Source organism: Lepus europaeus, chromosome 8 (assembly GCF_033115175.1).
Source record: "Lepus europaeus isolate LE1 chromosome 8, mLepTim1.pri, whole genome shotgun sequence".
In the NCBI taxonomy this organism is placed as follows: Eukaryota; Metazoa; Chordata; class Mammalia; order Lagomorpha; family Leporidae; genus Lepus; species Lepus europaeus.
The window spans coordinates 12,739,929-12,759,428 of NC_084834.1; the positions used below are offsets into that span (position 1 = coordinate 12,739,929).

General features: G+C 40.9%; 1 protein-coding gene across 2 annotated transcripts in view; it reads left to right on the forward strand.

The window, feature by feature from the left end:
- LOC133765849 (probable ATP-dependent RNA helicase DDX60) overlaps positions 1–19,500 on the forward strand; it is a 72,377-nt gene that overhangs the window by 17,055 nt on the left and 35,822 nt on the right. For both annotated transcript variants that reach the window (XM_062199405.1, XM_062199406.1), the window contains exons 8-9: positions 11,435–11,550; positions 12,875–13,014. In XM_062199405.1, coding sequence (XP_062055389.1) covers positions 11,435–11,550; positions 12,875–13,014 — 256 coding nt within the window. The remainder of the gene's footprint in view (positions 1–11,434; positions 11,551–12,874; positions 13,015–19,500) is intronic.

A 19,500-nucleotide genomic window follows, 5' to 3' on the forward strand; every position in this document is an offset into this window, starting at 1 on the left:
TAGCACTATTTTGATGCAAACTAATGGGAAGGAAATAAGAAGCAAACTACAAATGGGCAAACCAAACAAGCAAATTTAAAATAGGGAGGCTGCAGAATTAGGAAGATGACTTGTAATTTGAATTCAGTTGTTTTTTTTTTTTTTAACACATGCACAAGCACTGAAGTTTATACATAAAGTACTGCTTTAGGAACCGTTCTTTCTTTTAATAATTCAGTTTAGAATGACTTTTTGTTTTCATCATGATTTATTTTGTGTCTAGGAGTTATCTAGCAACACATTTCTTAATTTCTAAACCTTTTTTTGTTTCAGTATTTAAGTTTTACAAGTTCCATGCATTTCATATATACAGATTTAGCAACATAGCAGCACTTCTCCCTTGCCCCTCCTACCCATCCACTCTTAGTTTTTACAAAGGTCTGTTTGCCGTTTACTTGATGATCATGTAGTTAATTCTACACTAAGTTAAATATTTCACCAAATAGTATGGAGAAAAACAAAAAGAAAAAAAGCCCGAAAAGCACTGTTTCTGAATGGAAGAGACAAGGCTATAAACAATCATCAAGTCTCAAAATGTCTATTTCTCTCTAATACATTACATTTCAGGTGCTCTGTTAGTTACCTCAGATCAGGGAAGACATATAATATCAGTTTTTTGGGACTGCCATATTTCACTAAGTATAGTGGTTCTAGTTGTGTCTACTTTGTTGCAAAAGACAAGATTTCATTTTTTTTTACAGCTGAGTAGTAATCCATAGTGTATGTGTACCATACTTTCTTTATCCAGTCAACAGATGATGGACATCTAGGTTGACTCCATATCTTAGCTATTGTGAATTGTGCTGCAATGAACATGGGGGTACCGATAACTCTTTGATATGCTGATTTTATTTCCCTTAGGTTAATTCTCAAGGGGGATGGCTGGGCCATATGGTAGGTCTATATTTAGATTTATGAGGTATCTCTATACTGTCTTCCACAGTGGCTGCACCAGTTTACATTCCCACCAACAGTGGACCCAGGGTATCTTTTCCCCTACATATTGCCAGCATTTCTTGTTTGTTGATTTCTGTATGAGAGCCATTCTATCCAGGGGTGAGGTGAAGCCTCATTGTGGTTTTGATTTGCCTTTCCCTGATGGCTAGTGATCTTGAGCAGTTTTTCATGTGTCTGTTGGCCATTTGAATTTCCTCTCTTAAAAAATGCCTATTCACATCCTTTCCCATTTCTTAGTTGGATTGTTTTTTTTTAATTGAAATTCTTGAGCTCTTTATAGATTCTGGATGTTAACGCTTTATCAGCTGTGTAGTTTGTAGAAATTTTTTCCGATTCTGTCAGTTGCCTCTTCACTTTGCTGAGTGTTTCTTTTGTAGTGCAGAGGCTTCTCAGTTTGATGTAATCCCATTTGTCAATGTTGGCATTGATTGACTGTGCTTCTGGGTTTTTTCCAAGAACTCTTTGCCTATCCCAATGTCTTGCAGTTTCTCCAGTGCTCTCTAGTAATTTCATGGTATCAGATCTTAGATTTAGGCTTTTGATCCACTTTGAATGGATTTTTGTGTGAGGTAGAAGGTAGAGGTCTAGTTTCCTACTTCTACCTATGGAGATCCAGTTTCCCAAGCACCATTTGTTAAAAGAGACTGTCCTTGCTCCAAGGATTGGTTTTAGCTCCTTTGTCAAAGATAAGTTGGTTGTAGGTGCATGGACTGATTTAGCAAATTTCTATTCTGTTCCATTAGTGTACAAGTCTCGTTTTGTGCAAGTACCAGGCTTTTTTGATTATGTATGTATGTATGTAGTATGTCCTTTTTTTTTTAAGTAGCCAGACCATTTTTTGTACTTGGTACATTTTCTTTTTTCTTTCTTTCTTTCTTTTTTTTTTTTTTTGACAGGCAGAGTTAGACAGTGTGAGAGAGAGAGAGAGACAGAGAGAAAGGTTTTCCTTTTTCTGTTGGTTCAACCCCCAAGTGGCTGCTACAGCTGATGCGTTGTGGCCAGCGTGCTGTGCCGATCCAAAGCCAGGAGCCGGGTACTTCCTCCTGGTCTCCCATGAGGGTGCAGGGCCCAAGCACCTAGGCCATCCTCCACTGCACTCCCAGGCCATAGCAGAGAGCTGGACTGGAAGAGGAGCAACCAGGACTAGTAACTGGTGCCCCAAACAAGACTAGAACCCAGTGTACCAGTGCTGCAGGCAGAGGATTAGCCTAGTGAGCCGTGGCGTCAGCCCTGTAGTATGTCTTATAGTCAGGTATTGTGATGCCTCCAGCTTTTTTTTTTTTTGTATAAGAATGCTGTATTATTTGGGGTCTCTTGTGTATCCATGTGAATTTCAGCATCATTTTTTTCTAGAGCTGCAAAGAATGTCATTGATATTTTGATTGGGATCACAGTGAATCTGTAAATTGCTTTTGGTAGTAAGGAAATTTTGATTATGTTGATTCTTCTAATCCAAGAACATGGAGGATTTTCTCCCCATTTTTATTGTCCTCTTCTATTTCTTTCTTTAGTGTTTTGTAATTTAAATCATAGAGTTCTTTGACAACCTTGGTTAACTTTTTTCCAAGATATTTGATTCTTTTTGGAGGTACTGTGAATGGGACTGATATTAGAAATTCTTTTCCAGCTGTGACATTGCCTGTGTATACAAAGGCTATTGACTTTTTCTTTGGTAAAGCAGCAGGATATAAAATCAGCAAACTCTTTTATGAGTTCCAATAGTCTCTTTGTGGAGTCTTGGATTCCCTATATGTACCATATTTAGGATCATGTCATCAGCAAATAGGGATAATTTGATTTCCTCCTTTCCAATTTGTATCCCTTTGATTTCTTTTTCTTGCCTAGTGCCTCTGGCTAAAATTTCCAGAACTATATTAAGTAGCAGTGGTGAGAGTGAGCATCCTTGTGTGGTTCTGGATCTTCGAGAGAATGCTTCCAGCTTTTCTCTATTCAATAGGATACTGGCCATGGGTTTGTCATAAATTTCCTTGATTGTGTTGAGGATTGTTTTATCTGTACCCGATTTGCTTAAGGTTTTCATCATGAAAGGATGTTGTATACTATCAAATGCTTTCTTTGTGTCTATTGAGATAACTATATGGTTTTTGTTTTCATTTTTTAATGTGATGTATCACATTTATTGACTTGTCAGTGTTGCATACCAGGGATAAATCCCACTTTGTCCGGGTGGATGATGTTTCTGATGTGTGGTTGGATTTGATTGGCTAACATTTTGTTGAGGATTTTTGCATCTATGTTCATCGGTGCTATTGGTCTGTAGTTCTCTTTCTCTGTTGCATCTTATTCTGGCTAAGGAATTAATATGATGCAGGATTCATTGAAGGAGTTGGGAGGATTCCCTCCCTTTCAGTTTTTTTGAATAGCTTAAGAAAATTGGAGTTAGTCCTTTTTAAATGTCTGATAGAATTCAGCAGTGAACCCATCTGGTCCTGCACTTTTCTTTGTTGGGAGGGACTTTATTTCTGATTCAGTTTCTTCTTGGTTATGGGTATGCTTAGGTTCTCTGTGTCTTCATGACTCAATTAGGTAGTTGCATGTGTCCAGGACTCTGTCCATTGCATCTAGGTTTCCCACCATGTTGGCATACAGCTCTTTGTAGTGATTCCTGATTATTCTTTTTATGTCTGTGGTGTCTGTTGTTACATTTCCTTTTTCATCTCTGGTATTTATTGATTTGGGTCTTTTTTTTTTTTTTGGTTAGTTGCACCAATGGTCTATCAACTTTGTTTATTTTTTCAAAAAACAGCTCTTTGTTATGCTGATCTTTTGTATTGTTTTTTGGTTTCATTTTTAAAATTTCTTCTCATTTTTTTCTCTAATTTTAATTATTTGTTTCCTTCTACTAGTTTTAGGTTTGGTTTGCTGTTGTTTTTCTAGATCCTTGAGATGGAATGAAAGTTCATTTATTTGGTGCCTTTCCAGTTTCTTGATGTAGGCACCAATTGCTATCAATTTTCCTGTTAACACTGCTTTTGCTGTATCCCACAAATTTTGGTATGTTGCATTGTTGTCTTCATTTGTTTCCAGAAATTTTGTGATTTCTCTTTTGATTTCTTCTATGACCCACTGTTCATTCAGGAACATGTTGTTCATTCTCCATGTGTTTTCATATAATGTAGAGATTCTTGAGTTGTTGCCTTTCAGTTTCATTGCATTGTGGTCCAAGAAGATGTATGATATGATTTGGTTTGTTTGAATTTGCTGAGACTTGCTTTATGGCCTAGTATGTGGTCAATCCTAGAGGAAGTTCCATGTGCCAGGTAGAATAATATGTACTCTGTGGCTGTAGGGTGGAAGGCTCTGTAGATAGCTAATAGGTCTATTTTGTCTATGGTATTGATTAACTCTGTTATTTCTTTTTTGATATTCTGCCTCATTGATCTGTCCATTGCTCAAAGTGGGGTATTGAAATCCCCCATTACTATTGTATTTGAATCTATATCTCCCTTCACATTTCTTTTAAATAACCAGGTGCCCTGTTATTATGTGCATATACATTTATAATAGTCACATCTTCCTGTTGAATTGATCCTTTAATCATTGTATAGTGCCATTCTTTATCTCTCTTAATAGTTTTTGTGTTAAAGTTTATTTTGTCTGATATTAGGATGGCCACACCAGCTCTTTTTTGGTTTCTGTTAGCGTGGAATTTCTTGTTTCATCCTTTCACTTTCAGTCTGCATGCATCTTTGTTGGAAAGATATATTTCTTATAGGTAGCAAGTAGATGGATTTTCTTTTTTAATCCATTCAGCCAGTCTGTGTCTTTTAATTGGTGAGTTCAGGCCATTTACATTCACCATGAGTATTGTTAAGTACCGACTTTGCCCTGCCATGTTTCCATAAATAGTTCTGTTTTTGTATTTTGTTTGTACTTTTGCTGGGTCATTTTCTGCATTCAACTACTTTTGTAGGGATGTTCCTGTTTCTTGTTTTTGTGTGTAGCACATCATTGAACATCTTTTTAGGGCTGTGCAGGTAGTTAGAAATTCTTTGAATTTCTGTTTGTTGTGGAAGATCCTTATTTTTCCTTCATTCATAAATGAGAGCTTTGCAGGGTACAGTATTCTGGGTTGACAATTTTTTTCCCTTAGGACGTGGAGTATGTCTTCCATTCTCTCCTTGTCTTTAGGGTTTGTGATGAGAAGTTGGAAGTGAGTCTAATTGGGTTTCCTCTGAGTGTGATTTGTCTTTCTCTCCTACAGGAGAGATCTTTTGTTTATGCATTACCGAGGAGAGCTATGCTACAATGTGTCAAGATGCAGATCTTTTCTCTTCCTGTCTGTTGGGAATTCTGTGTACTTCCTGTACTTGGATGTCTCTTTCTCCAGATTGCAGAAGTTCTCTGTTATTATTTCATTAAGAAGGCCTTCTAATTCTTTCTCTCCATGCCTTCTGACAGTCCTAGGATCTGTGTGTTGGGTTGTTTGATAGAATCTTGTATATCTCCTACCATGTTTTTCAGTTTCCTAATTTCTTCTTCTTGTGTTTGGTCTGACCTTATTATTTCCAGAAAACTGTCTTCTAGTCTGATATTCTTTTTTCTGTCTCACTTATTCTATTGTTAAGACTTTCCACTGCATTTTTTATTTGAACTATGGAATTCTTCATTTCTAGTATTTCATTCTAACTTCTCTTTTTTTAAACTTTTATTTAATAAATATAAATTTCCAAAGTACTTCCCTCCCACCTGCAACCCTCCCATTTCCCACTCCCTCTCCCATTCCATTCGCATCAAGATTCATTTTCAATTATCATTATGTACAGAAGATCAATTTAGTATATATTAAGTAAAGATTTTAACAGTTTGCACCCACACAGAAACACAAAATGTAAAGTACTGTTTGAGTACAAGTTATAGCATTAATTTGCATAGTATAATACATTAAGGATAGAGATCCTACATGGGGAGTAAGTGCACAGTGACTCCTGTTGTTGACTTAACAATTGACACTCTTGTTAATGGCATCAGTAATCACCCTAGGCTCTTATCATGGGTTGCCAAGGCTATGGAAGCCTTTGAGTTCACCAACTCCAATCTTATTTAGACAAGGTCATACTGACTTCTCTTTAATATCTCAATTTCTTGGGAACACTTTTCATTTAGATTGTGAGTTTATTTCTGATTGCTTCTAAGTAATCTGGTGATTAATTTTCTGAATTCCATATCTGGCATAACCTCAGTCTCTTCTTCAGCTTCTATTATTGAAGAGTTGTAGTGTTCCTTTGGGGGGGACTCATATTGTCTTCCTTATCCTTATTAAGGTTTTTTCTTTTTCTTTTTTTTTTTTCATTTCTGGTTGCTTTTCTCTTTAATATGTGTCTTGGTGCTTGTGGTGATGTAACCCGTGAATGGCAGGATTCTTGTCTTCATAAGAAAGAATTCAGGCGTGAGACAGAGTAGTGGAAAAGTAAAATAGCAAAGTTTATTAGGGAAGGGACATCCGTAAGAACGGATGGGCACCTCTCCAGACAGGACCTGAGAGAGAGTGCCTAGTCGCTTGGACTGGGGGGGAGGGAACAAGGTTATATTGTTGAGTGGAGAGATTACACCTGGCCAGGCAGGCGGGCGGCTCAGCAGAGAGGCAGAGGGCTGAGCGCACCGTCCGGTGGAGGCTGGGGGTTTTTAACGAGATGAGTATTTGTCTTCACACATCTCCTCCTGAAACAAAGGATTTTATGGATGCAAATATTAAGAAGCTCCTATCTGAGTTTTCCTCTGAAGGTATCAGACAGGAGGCAGCCTAGCTGGCGCCATCCTATCCCAGGATCTGGAGCAGGGTGTTTAAAATGCAGATACTGGGCTGCGATTGTGGAAGATTGTCAGGCAGAAGGGGCGGGGACCCCCACCTGGCAGATTATCGGGTAGGAAGGGGCAGAGTAGGATGCAAACACTGGGCTGCCCCTGAAACGTTATCGGGATGACTTTGAGATGCAGATGCATATGCTGGACATAGATGTCTTCTCTTTAAGCCTTTGTGTCATACACACATAAGCTCATATCTGACTTCCTACCTAACAGTGAGATTTCCCACTGCTATGAGCTGCTATGTGTCTGTGCGTTGCAAATGGAAGCACGCAGGGCCTCCTCCAGGAGTCCTCCTGTTCACTTCTTGATCTTGATGGGGGCAGGTACGAGAGCTCTGATGCACTAAGCCCTGCCTTCTGGGGTTGGGCTTGCTTCTCACTTGTGCATGGAATGAGCCTGAGATTTCGATATTTAGGACTTCTCCTTGTTGTACAGCCTGCTGGTGGTGATGGGGAAATTACTCTGGAATGTTGTGATCCTGTTCCTGGGGTCTTGTGAAGTGGCCCCCCCAATTGATGGGCATGAGCATGAGCAGCAAAGGCAGCAGCCCCCTGCTTACATTTGAAGATGTAAACAAACAATATGGCTTCTCCCAGCAGGCTGCAGGTCTGGTTGTGGGGCAGGGGAGACATGGATGGTAGGGGGTGCCCAACCTCTCCATTTGTTCCCCTGTTCTTCCAGCTTGGAACTTCAAACACAGTTCGCCAGGCTCCTCCGCCCACTTCTACCTGCAGCTCCGTGGACTCGAGACCTCGTGTCTCACCTGGTCTGCTGGGGGTGGGGGTGGTGTCAGTCTCGAGGTTCGGTTTCTCCACTGCTCTTCCACCACTTTTTGCTCCCTCAGTGTGGGCCTGCTCAGTCTCTGTTGGACTCCTGGGCTTCTCTGCAGGAAATTCTCATGGCTCTGTCACCACTGGCTATATCCCCTTTCCTTATTAGCTATTTTGCCCTGTGTGACTCGTCCTGTTGCCTTGGTCTGACACCCCCCCCTTTAGATCCATTAACATTTCTTTAAATAACCAGGTGACCTGTAACTAGGTGCATGTACATTTACAACAGTCACCTCTTCCTGTTGAATTGATCCCTTAATCGTTACATGGTGCCCTTGTTTGTCTTTTTCAGCAGTTTTCACGTTGAAGTTTATTTTGTCTGATATTAGGGTGGTATACCAGTTCTTTTTTGGTTTCTGTTTGCATGGAGTATCTTTTTCCATCCTTTCACTTTCAGTCTGTTTGTATCTTTGTTGGTGAGAGGTGTTTCTTGTAGGCAGCAAATAGATGAGTCTTGTTTTTTAATCCATTCAGCCAGTCTGGTTTTTACTGGAGAAGTGAAGCCATTTACATTCAACATGACTATTGATAAGTAACAACTTGGCTCTGCCATTTTTCCATAATATTCCCATTGTTTACTTTGGATTTCTTTTGTACTTTTACTGGAGGATTTTCTGCCTTTATGTTCTTTCATAATGATGGCTATCTGTCTGTGTTTCTGTGTGTAGCACATCCTTTTTTTTTTTTTTTTTTTTTTTTTTTTTGACAGGCAGAGTGGACAGTGAGAGAGAGAGACAGAAAGGTCTTCCTTTTTGCCGTTGGTTCACCCTCCAATGGCCGCCGCTACTGGCGCGCTGTGGCCGGCGCACCACGCTGATCCGATGGCAGGAGCCAGGTGCTTATCCTGGTCTCCCATAGGGTGCAGAGCCCAAGGACTTGGGCCATCCTCCACTGCACTTCCTGGCCACAGCAGAAGCTGGCCTGGAAGAGGGGCAACCGGGACAGAATCGGTGCCCCAACCAGGACTAGAACCCGGTGTGCCGGTGCCTCAAGGCAGAGGATTAGCCTGTTGAGCCGCGGCGCTGGCTGTAGCACATCCTTAAGGGGGAAAAAGAAAGAGAGAGAGAGAATGAATTTTCCATGTACTGGTTCACTCCCCAAATGGTCACAACAGCCAGGGCTGGGTCAGGCCAAAGCCAGAAGCTAAGAACTCCATCTGGGTCTCCCACTTGAGTGGCAGGGGCCCAAGCACTTGGAACATCTTCTGCTACCTTTCCCAGGTGCATTAGCAGGGAGCTGGACCAGAAATGAAGCAGCTGGGACTCAAACAGTGGCTCATGGGATGCTGGCATCGCAGGACCGGCTGTGCCACAATGCCAGCCCCTCCACAAATGACTTTTTCATAGCATACATTTTCTGTGAACTTTTTGAAGACCCTTGATACACTTCTGAAAAGTAACTCAAGTGAAATACAAGTTAATATCACACTGAGAGGCAGGCGTTTGCCCACACCCCATGGTGAAGAGCCTGGGTTCCATTCCCAACTCAGACTCCTGACTCCAGCTGCCTGTGAATGTGCACCCAGGGAGGCAGCAGGTGATGCCTCAAGTAATTGGGTTCCTGTCATGCATGTGGGAGACCAAGGTTGAGTTCCCAGCTCCTGGCTTTGGCCTGGCCCAGGACATTGTGGATATTTGGGGAGTGAATCAGTCAGTAGGTGCATTCTCTGTCCCTTTCTGCCTTTCTCTGTTTTTCTTCTCAAATAAAGAACTAAAGTAGTTGAAAGTAACCTCTCATTGAGCCATACCCATCACAGTGTGGACAGTTAGAGTGGCAGGTGTTGCAGAAGAGGAGGAGCAACGGCAAGGCACACACATTGTGCTGCTTTGGAAATGGTCTCAACAGAACTGGTGACGGCGACAATACTTCAGGAACAAGGAATTCCACTTGTATATATCCTGAAATAGAAAAGCAGGAGTCACGTTTTCAAGAGTAAGACTGGATCAGGCTAGGATACGTGTATAAAATGTTCATAGATGCATCGTTGGTGGTAGTATCAAACTACAAACAACGGAAATGTCCTCCAGAGTAGGAAAAAATAGAAGGTGGCACAGGCATTTGATAAAATACATAGAGTGAGGAAAGTCAATGAAATGCAGATTAATTAAAAAAAATTTTTTGCCAGGCAGAGTAAGACAGAGAGAGAGACAGAGAGGTCTTCCTTCCCTTGGTTCACCCCTCAAATGGCTGCTATGGCTGGCGCTGTGCCGACCTGAAGCCAGGAGCTGGGTACTTCCTCCGGTTCTCCCATGCGGGTGTAGGGACCCAAGCACTTGGGCCATCCTCCACTGCCCTCCTGGGCCACAGCAGAGAGCTGGACTGGAAGAGGAGCAACCGGGACTAGTAACCGGTACTCCAACCGGGACTAGAACCCAGGGTGCCAGCGCCGCAGGCAGAGGATTAGCCAAGTGAGTCACGGTGCCGGCCGAAATGCAGATTAATTTAAAAATCATGTTGGGCAAAGGAAGTTAGATACAAAGAACACATGCTAAATAATTCCAGTTATACAATGTTTTAAATGAGCAAAATAAATTTCTATGCTTTATATATAAACATACAAGTACATATATACACAAAGACATGTGAAGAAGTAGAATGACCAATGGAATCATAGTTTTTTCAAAAAGTGATATAGTAACTTCCAAAGAGGGAAGGTGTTATAAACTGGACTTCTGAAATGCTAGAGGCATTATTTGTCTTGATTTACAGATGCAGTGACAATGATACTTGGTTTACTTCATTTCCATGGATAATACTTTGTGATCTGAAAAAATCTAAGCTTTATATAATTTATTGAATCTTAGGTTTCACAACAAAATAAAGGTTAGGAAAAGAATACAAGCATTGTATTAATTAATAATTAAGCATATTGTAACTTATGCATTGCTATACAAAATATAATTGCATCATTATTTTAATGTTTACTGTGATTGGCATATATTCTAAATAATTTATAGCAAATTATTTCCTCTTTATAAAATGCCTTTGAAGATAGATACTGTTATCTATCAAGACTGTTTAAAGGTGTTGAGATTAGTGATGTATAAGCAAATGTGGGTTTGTATCAAGATTTTTTTTTTTTTTTTGACAGGCAGAGTGGACAGTGAGAGAGAGAGACAGAGAGAAAGGTCTTCCTTTGCCGTTGGTTCACCCTCCAATGGCCGCCGCGGCTGGCGCACTGTGGCCGGCGCACCGCGCTGATCCGATGGCAGGAGCCAGGTGCTTCTCCTGGTCTCCCATGGGGTGCAGGGCCCAAGCACTTGGGCCATCTTCCACTGCACTCCCTGGCCACAGCAGAGAGCTGGCCTGGAAGAGGGGCAACCAGGACAGAATCCGGAGCCCCGACTGGGACTAGAACCCGGTGTGCTGGCGCCGCAAGGCGGAGGATTATTCAAGATTTATCTTAGTATCTGTTTAGGACAATCTCTGTCATTCAACCAGTGTTTCATTTGTAAATTACATTTAGCATGTGTCCTTTTGTTCTCAGTGTGCTTGATGAGCTTTCACTACCATGGCAGGCAATAGTGTTTGCTTATAGTTCAGTCATCACGATGTGTTACAAAGCAAGTCATTCCTAAATACATTATTGCTAAAGTCTGGAACATACTGTGATTCTAAAAACATATTGGCTTCTTTCACGATCTTTGTCAGTGGATGAATGAATATTACGGAAATGGAGAGTAGAAGGGAAAAGTAGGTCTGGTAGCCAGGTAGTTTATTAACATTAAAAAATAAAACACCTGTCCCCATTCTTATGTTGAGTCTGTTTACACTGACAGGTTCACTGCCTTGGGGGAGAAGTTGGAGCAGAAGTGTGGGAACATCTCCTTGTGATGATTCGTTGTCCCTTTTTGGCCCTTTCTGCTACTATCAGTAACCCTGAGCATCTCACTGAGTGAGTCTGAGATTTATATTCATTCTTTTTTTTTTTTGAAAATTACAGCTTTTCTTGTTTAAAAAATTTGATTTAATTTAAAGTATACAAATTTCATCCATTTCCTGTATGCAGATTCAGGAACGTGTGCAGAGCTCTCTGTGTGCACGGTCCAGCTGCAGTGGTCTGCCCTGGCAACCTAGGAGTTCTGAACGTGTGGCTCTGCACCCAGAACTTACCCAGCACCCGCTACACCCTGCCCCCTCTCACAGTCACAGCACCCTGGGCTTCCCACAGACAAGGACTGCAAGAGAGTGCACTCTGCCCCGCTGGGCTGTCCTGTCCACAGGGAGGCTGTGTGTTTCACCCTGAGCAGACTCAAAGCCCACAGGGGTTTTTCCCCTTGGTAGAATCCCTGGGTTGCAATCAAGCAGAGTACTTGCCATCCGCAGCCCTGCTGCTGGGTGGGTACAGGAGCCCTGAGGGTGGCACTTCCCTTTGGTGGGGATGGCTCCCCCTCCCTGCCCTTTGCCATATGGGTGCAGAGGAGCTGGTGCTTTGGCCTGATGACAGGTGGGGACAGACCCCACCAGTTGATTTGAACTGCTCTGGTTGCCCCTACCAACAGTTCCCACTAGCTGCTGGGTGCGCTCAGAGAAGCTGGAGCCATGGTGAGGGAGGTGCTCCACTTTTCTTCCCCCACTCTGGGTGAGCAGTTGCCCCAACTCCCCTGAGGGTTCTGGGCTGGACTCAGACACTGCGAAGTCTACTAGATTCTTCTTCCAGCTGTACCAGCCGTGGTGGTGGCAAGGGCCGGTGCAGTCTGACCCCACCTAGCTATCCTGGGCTGCTGGTTCCTTTGTTGTGTTCTTGCTCCAGGCTCCAAGCTCCTTGCTGTGTGTCTGTGCCTTCTCCTTAGGTCCAGGCCGTTTCCACTGCTTTTGCAAGATCTCCCACTGCAGTTTTCCCGAAGAATGTAACTTCTCCACTTTTTTTTTCTGCTAAGTTCGCGGAGCCTATAGAAGACCTCTCTGTCACTATTCCACCATTGTGCCTCCCTCCAGTTGTATCTGTTTTTTAACATCTTACTTAAGAATAATTTTAAATTTGCAAGCAAATTGTGAGATACAAAGAGTTACCATATTCCCCTTCACCCGAGTTCTCCTATTATACTTTATGTTGATATCTTTGTCAGAGTTAATGAACCACACCCATCATTTCCGATTTTTCATTTTATCTTTTTAAAATTTTTTTTATTTAAGGTAAACAAATTTCATGTGATTCATATATACAGACTTAGGAACATGTTTTTCTGCAACAATGATTGTTCTCTTTTTGTAACTAGGTGGTTGGCGTTAGTTAAAGGATATTGGCAACGTGTTGAAAGCACAATGGAAAATGCTGATCCATCAAGAAATGCCTTAAAAAGCTCAAAGAGACAACAACGAGCAAGAGTAGGAAAGCCATCGTACAAAGTTAGACTGGGTATGAATTTCTTCACTCGGGAGAAGGGGAGTGCAGAAGTAGCAAGCATACCCCGTGTGCTCGTCACATTTGAGGGCATTCTATATACGCAGAGCAAATTGTTCCTTATTGTAACCATGAAAGGCAGTACATCTTACTTTCACTTACAGAGGAAATGAAATAGATAGGAAACAGCTCTAGGAGGTGATATTCCATGTTGACGTCCACAGAGCTAACTGACTGAACTTGGAGATCAAATTCTTTCCAAATATTGTCTAATTGGTGTCGTGCAAATTCCTTCATGATTTAATGTGATTGATATGGAGTCATAGCCAAGATAAGCATTTCACTCCTGTTCTGTGAGAAAAGACTCAAACAAACCTAGAGGACAGTTCTGGCTCACTGAACAATGACTGTTTCAAAATGTCCTGTTTCACCTGTGGTCCCAGCTTCTGTGCTATCCCCTGTTTCATCCAAGAAATCTTCTCCTTTCAGAACTTTCTTGATAGTTCGGATTATTAATTGTGCAAAATTTGCCTTTGAGTTTCAGTTTTATTTTTTTTTTAGAATGCTCTCCCTGTGTCACTTTCCTCTGTACTTGGCCAAGTTCTGTCTACTCTTCATTTGAAAGATTCTGCCTTGCACCACATCCCGAACACCACCTTGATTTTTGTAGTTCAGGTCCCATAGGATGTCCTATGTTATGCAATTTCCTACCGTCTATGGTAGTTTTTTTTTTTATTTTTTTTTTAATTTTTTTTTTAACTTTTATTTAATGAATATAAATTTCCAGTGTACAGCTTATGGATTACAGTGGCTTCCCCCTCCCATAACTTCCCTCCCACCCGCAACCCTCCCCTCTCCCGCTCCCTCTCCTCTTCCATTTGCATCAAGATTCATTTTCAATTCTCTTCACATACAGAAGATCAATTTAGTATAAAGGTTTCAACAGTTTGCACTCACATAGACACACAAAGTGAAACATACTGTTTGAGTACTAGTTATAGCATCAAATCAAAATGTACAGCACATTAAGGACAGAGATCCCACATGAGGAGCAAGTGCACAGTGGCTCCTGTTATTGATCCAACAAATTGACACTCTAGTTTATGGCGCCAGTAACCACCCTAGGCTCTCGTCATGAGTTGCCAAGGCTATGGAAGCCTTCCAAGTTTGCCGACTCTGATCATATTTAGACAAGGTCATAAAAGACAGAGTGAGGATAGTAACCAATGATCCTAAGAGTGGCATTTACCAGGTTTGAACAATTATACAGCATTAAGTGGGGAAGAGGACCATCAGTACACACAGGTTGGGAGTAGAGCCATTGGTGGTAGAGTAGAGGTTATGATTACAAAGGAATGAGGCCCAAGTACGCTAGACAGGGTCTAGAACAAAGGACAGAGTCATTATTAGAGGAGCTAAGAAAGGTGCTGTCTAAGCTACAATTAAGTTTTCTGATTGAGAGGCAAATAGAACCTGATAGAAGGGGCTTAATAATAATCTGGTGGGCTTTAGGCCTTGTAAGTTAAGAGGCCCAGACCTACCTATCTCTTCACATGGGGTATATCCTAAGGGAGGTGTGAACCTCCTAGGGGAAGGCACTCTGTTGACTTTCATTACTTGGCTGGCCTGGGAGGAGAGCTGGCCAGGTAAAGGCAGGGGGCATCTCTAACAAGAAATTTACAGTTCTGCCTGCAATGTTGCTGACCCTACTTGACCACACCCTCAGCTACAGTGTCACTTTGGAAGTTGGGCTGAGTGAAGGGCTTTTCAGCTTATAGCCAATAAGATCTGTGGCTCTGACCTGGGCATCCTTCGACTCCAGGGCAGGTCCATTTCCAGTGATCCAACTCTTGGCAGAGCTGCCAGGGCTCTTCACAAGCTGACTTCTGCTGAAGCCCAGGCTTACCACATTGAAAGCCACTGCAGTGGACTGGCCTGTTGGGTCTCCTTGAGGGCAGATCACTGTACAGATCAGCCATTCATAGGCCTGCCACCCATTGCTTCTGATGCCTAGCTTTCTTTTCCTCCTGGTTTGTGTTAAAGCAGACCAGAGGATGCAAGTCAAGGGAGTGCCCGTGTCCCATCTCTAATCTTCGGTGGCCTGAACTACAAGTCTATAGTCACAGACATGTTCTGTAGTAGTTTTTCTAAGGTAGACAATGCCCATGAGGAAAATTATATTCTCACTTTAAAACTTTCTTTCCCTTTGGTCTGAAAGGGAGGTTTTTTCTACTTACTGTATACTTTGCTGATGGCGAAGTGAATCTAGCTATGAGATTATTATTTAAGTTCTTATTTTGGCTATGCTATTGCAGAAAAATGTTAGCCATCTCTTTTATAAGGTCTAAAGATTAAATTGTGCATCCTACAGATTCCTTCATAATAGAATTAGTTTCCTACCTTGAAGAGAATAGAGAAATGAAAGAACAAGTTGGGCTTAGAATAGAGAAATGAGGGAGCAAGTCCTAGATCGCTTGCTGACAATAGCAATATCGCATGAATACTTAGCAAACAGTTTCAACCATTAGTTAACAACTTAAGAAAACATTTACCAGAAGGTCCAATGCCTTCTATAAATTTTAAGAATCATGTATTTGAAAACACCTCTTAAATATCTAACATGGTGTAGTTTGTTTAACCAGTAAACTTAAGCACAACCATATAAAATGTTTTTAGTTTCTTTCTACCAACAAGTTTAAAACATATGATACACAGATTCAGGTCCCACAAATTAAAATGTATCTTTGATTGATTTTAGCAGCTTAAATTTATGGACAATCTTATCTATAAGCCATTTAAAATAAACTCAATAAAATTTCCCCATGTGGACATACAATATGTACACACATATAACATAGCATACTAGACCAATATAGCATTTTTAATAATAGCTTTTAAAATCTTTAACTTTTTGTAGATTGCCAATTGATTTGAATTGCTTTTTTAGTAACCTCAGTTAACCATACTTTCTCTCAGTTGGTTCTGCTAATACATTATTGGCTTCATCTGTTTACAGAGCCATCCCAAAGTACTGAATACAATAGAAGTGGCTGGAAAAAGTCCATAGGAACCTATAGGAGGACAGCTAAACACAGAACCCACAACGCTTTAGTTTTATGAGCAGCAAATCATATATAACTGTGGATGACAAAAGACTTTAAGTCATCATGTTTAAAATTATAAACTCATAGACCAAATTTGATCTTGTTACAAGGTGATTATTCAAATCTTTGAAAATAAGCACATATTTACATAACCCATAGCTCTTAATAAAAATTCAGCTGTTTTTGAACAATTAGAATTTAACAGACATCAAGAGAACATAATAGATTACTTTAACACATTGCTTTACAGAGCATCAGAGTTTAATTCTATGTCAAAGAGAAATTGAGCTTCCTGTGATCTTTTGCTGTGAGGTTTCCTTCCTTTACCTTCTTTCATATTGGTGACCATGTTTCTGTGTTTCTGTGTGTAACACATCTTTAAGCATCTTTTGCAGGGCAGGATGAGTGGCAACAAATTCTTTCAGTTTCTGTTTGCTATGAAAAGTCTTAATTTCACCTTCATTCACAAATGAGAGCTTTGCAGGATATAGTATTCTGGGCTGGCAGTTTTTCTCTCTTAGTACCTGGGCTATGTCTCGCCATTCCCTTCTAGCTTGTAGGGTTTCTGATGAGAAGTCAGCTGTGAGTCTAATTGGAGATCCTCTAAGAGTGATCTGACGTTTCTCTCTTGCACCTTTTAGGATCTTTTCTTTATGTTTCACTGTGGTGAGTTTGATTACAACATGTCGTGGTGAGGATCTCTTTTGGTCATGTTTATTAGGGGTTCTATAAGCTTCCTGTACTAAGATGCCTCTGTCCTTCTCCAAACCTGGGAAATTTTCTGCTAGTATCTCACTGAAAATGCCTTCTAATCCTTTCTCCCTCTCCATGCCTTCAGGAACTCCTAGAACTCGAATGTTGGGTTTTTTAATAGTATCCTGTAGATTCCCGACAATATTTTTTAGATTTCTAATTTCCTCTTCTTTTCTTTGGTTTGCCTGTTTCCTTTCCTGTTCTCTGTCTTCTAAGTCCGATATTCTCTCTTCTGCTTCGCCCATTCTGTTTTTAAGGCTCTCTAATGTGTTTGTCATTTGATCTATTGAATTCTTCATTTCATTATGATTTCTTGTCACTATCTCAGTTTCTTGTTTCACTAGTTGTTTCATTTCATTTTGATTCCTCCTTAATATTTCACTTTCACGAGAGAGATTTTCTATCTTGTCCATGAAGGATTTCTGTAGTTCAATAATTTGTTTTTGAGAACTTCTTAATGTTCTTATCAATTGTTTGAGATCCGCTTCTTGCATTTCTTCTATCTCATCATCTTCATAATCTTGCATTGGGGTGTCTTTTTCATTTAGGGGCGTCATAGTTTCTTCCTTATTCTTGTTAGCTTGGTTTTTGCGTTTGTTGTTTGGCATGTTGGAGATATTTGGTTTCTTCACTGTGGTGTTTTTTCTTGTTACACTATGGCTCTATATTAAGTGGACTGTCTGCTTTTGGTGGAGCCTTAGAGGCTTGAGATGAGTGTGGACTGAGAGCTGTGTTTGGTTCCTCAGGGCTGAGGGTGTGTCAAAGATGACACTCCCAGGTTAGGCGTGGTAAATCTCTCTTTCTTTTTTTTTTTTTTTGATTCAAAAGGGAAGTAATTCCACACAGCTGAACGTACTTGGAGGTAGTTAGCAGGCAAATGATATACCCACAGGAGCCAGAGATTGGAAGCTCCTTCCCAAGGACCACACAGGGAATCTGTGCTGCCCTCCGTGTGGGCTCCAACTCTCCTGCAGTCTCCCACTGGGTTGCCAAGCTAGATCCCAATCTCCTGTTATTTCACCCCTCCCCCCAGAGTCAGGTTTTTCTGCTAGGCTCAGGGCTGGTGCAGACCTGAGGTCGCCCTGCTTATGACGTATGTCCAAAATGGCGCCTGCTCTGTCTTGCTCGCCTTTGAGAGGTGAGCGGAGAGAGAGAAACTCGTGTCCGTATCGTTCACTTTTTTTTTTCCTCTCTCTCTTCTAGTTAGCCTGGTGAACTTTTCCCCACGGAGTTTCAAGCCTCGTTCCCTCTAGTCTCCTCTTTCCGCTTGCCCGCCGGTATCTCGGGCTATTGTGGTTCGGCTCACCTCGCGTTCCAGCGCTGGTGCGTTGAGTCTGCCGCTGGTGTCCCGAACTTGGGCTCCCACGCTCTCCACGCAGGTCCACTGTGAATCACTAGTTCCGGAAGAGTTTCCTCTGCTGTTTCTTCCCCTACTCTTCCTTGACCCTGCAGTATCTCCACTTATATTAACGTGTGTCTTGACGAGCTATCAATGTGCTCCCTTCCTATTCCGCCATCTTGCCGCTCTCGGTAGTTATTTTTGTATGTGCCTCTCTTTTCCTTGGAAAATACTGGATATTTGAAATCATATGCTTTTATCCATATCATAATTGTTTTTATTATGTACATACTCTAAATGTTTTACTATTGAATTAACGAGTATTGTTATACCTCATGCATTTGGGACTATTTCGTGAGAATTCTCTGAAGTAGTATAGAATCATGTTTATCTGACTACTTTTTTATTTTTCTTATAACAAGAACAGTTTTCAAACATACAATTTGCAGGACATAATGATACTTCCCACTCTCCCTACCACCCTCCTCCATCCTTTCTTTTTTTCCCTTTCAATTTTTGCAATAACATACTTTCAACTTATTTCACCACAGGCCTAGTCCTCCACTAAATAAAGGATTCCACCCATAGGAAGACCACTATTCTGCAGGGGTGTAGACAGGGCTATAAACAATAATCAAATCTCAGGATGTCAGTGTCACTCATATACGTGACTTTTTGTGTACTCTATATCTTACTTACCACAAATCAGAAAACCTACTATTGTCTTTTTGGTTCTGGCTTATTTCACTAAGTAAATTGGTTTCCAGTTGCATCCATTTTATTGTAGAAGAGGATTTCATTCTCTCTCTCTTTGTTTTTTTTTTTTTTTTTTTTTGGCTGAATAAATTCCATCATGTATGTATACCACATTTTCTTTATCTAGTAATCAGTTGATGGGCATCTAGGTTAATTCCATCTCTTAGCTATTGTGAATTTCAGATTCCTATATGTGACATTCATGCTTTTTAATTTCATTTTTGTTTTAATTTTAATTAATTTTAAGAATCAATATGCTTATAGGTACAAGTCTAAGAACATAATGATATTCCCTTCCTCCCTCCCAATCTCCTTCCTGCTACCTTTCTTTTTTTTTAGGTTTTGAGATAGCATATTTTAAATTCCCATTACTGTAAAAAGGCTTAATACTAAAAAAAGGTTAATACCTTACCTAATAAGAAGTTTAACATGTAAAAAGCAAAACAACCCTAGTTTAGTGGGAATATACACAGCGGCTACAAATAACTGAAGAGAAAAAGTGACCATTTCACCTATACAGTTTTTTAAATGAAGTAGAACCAACGACAA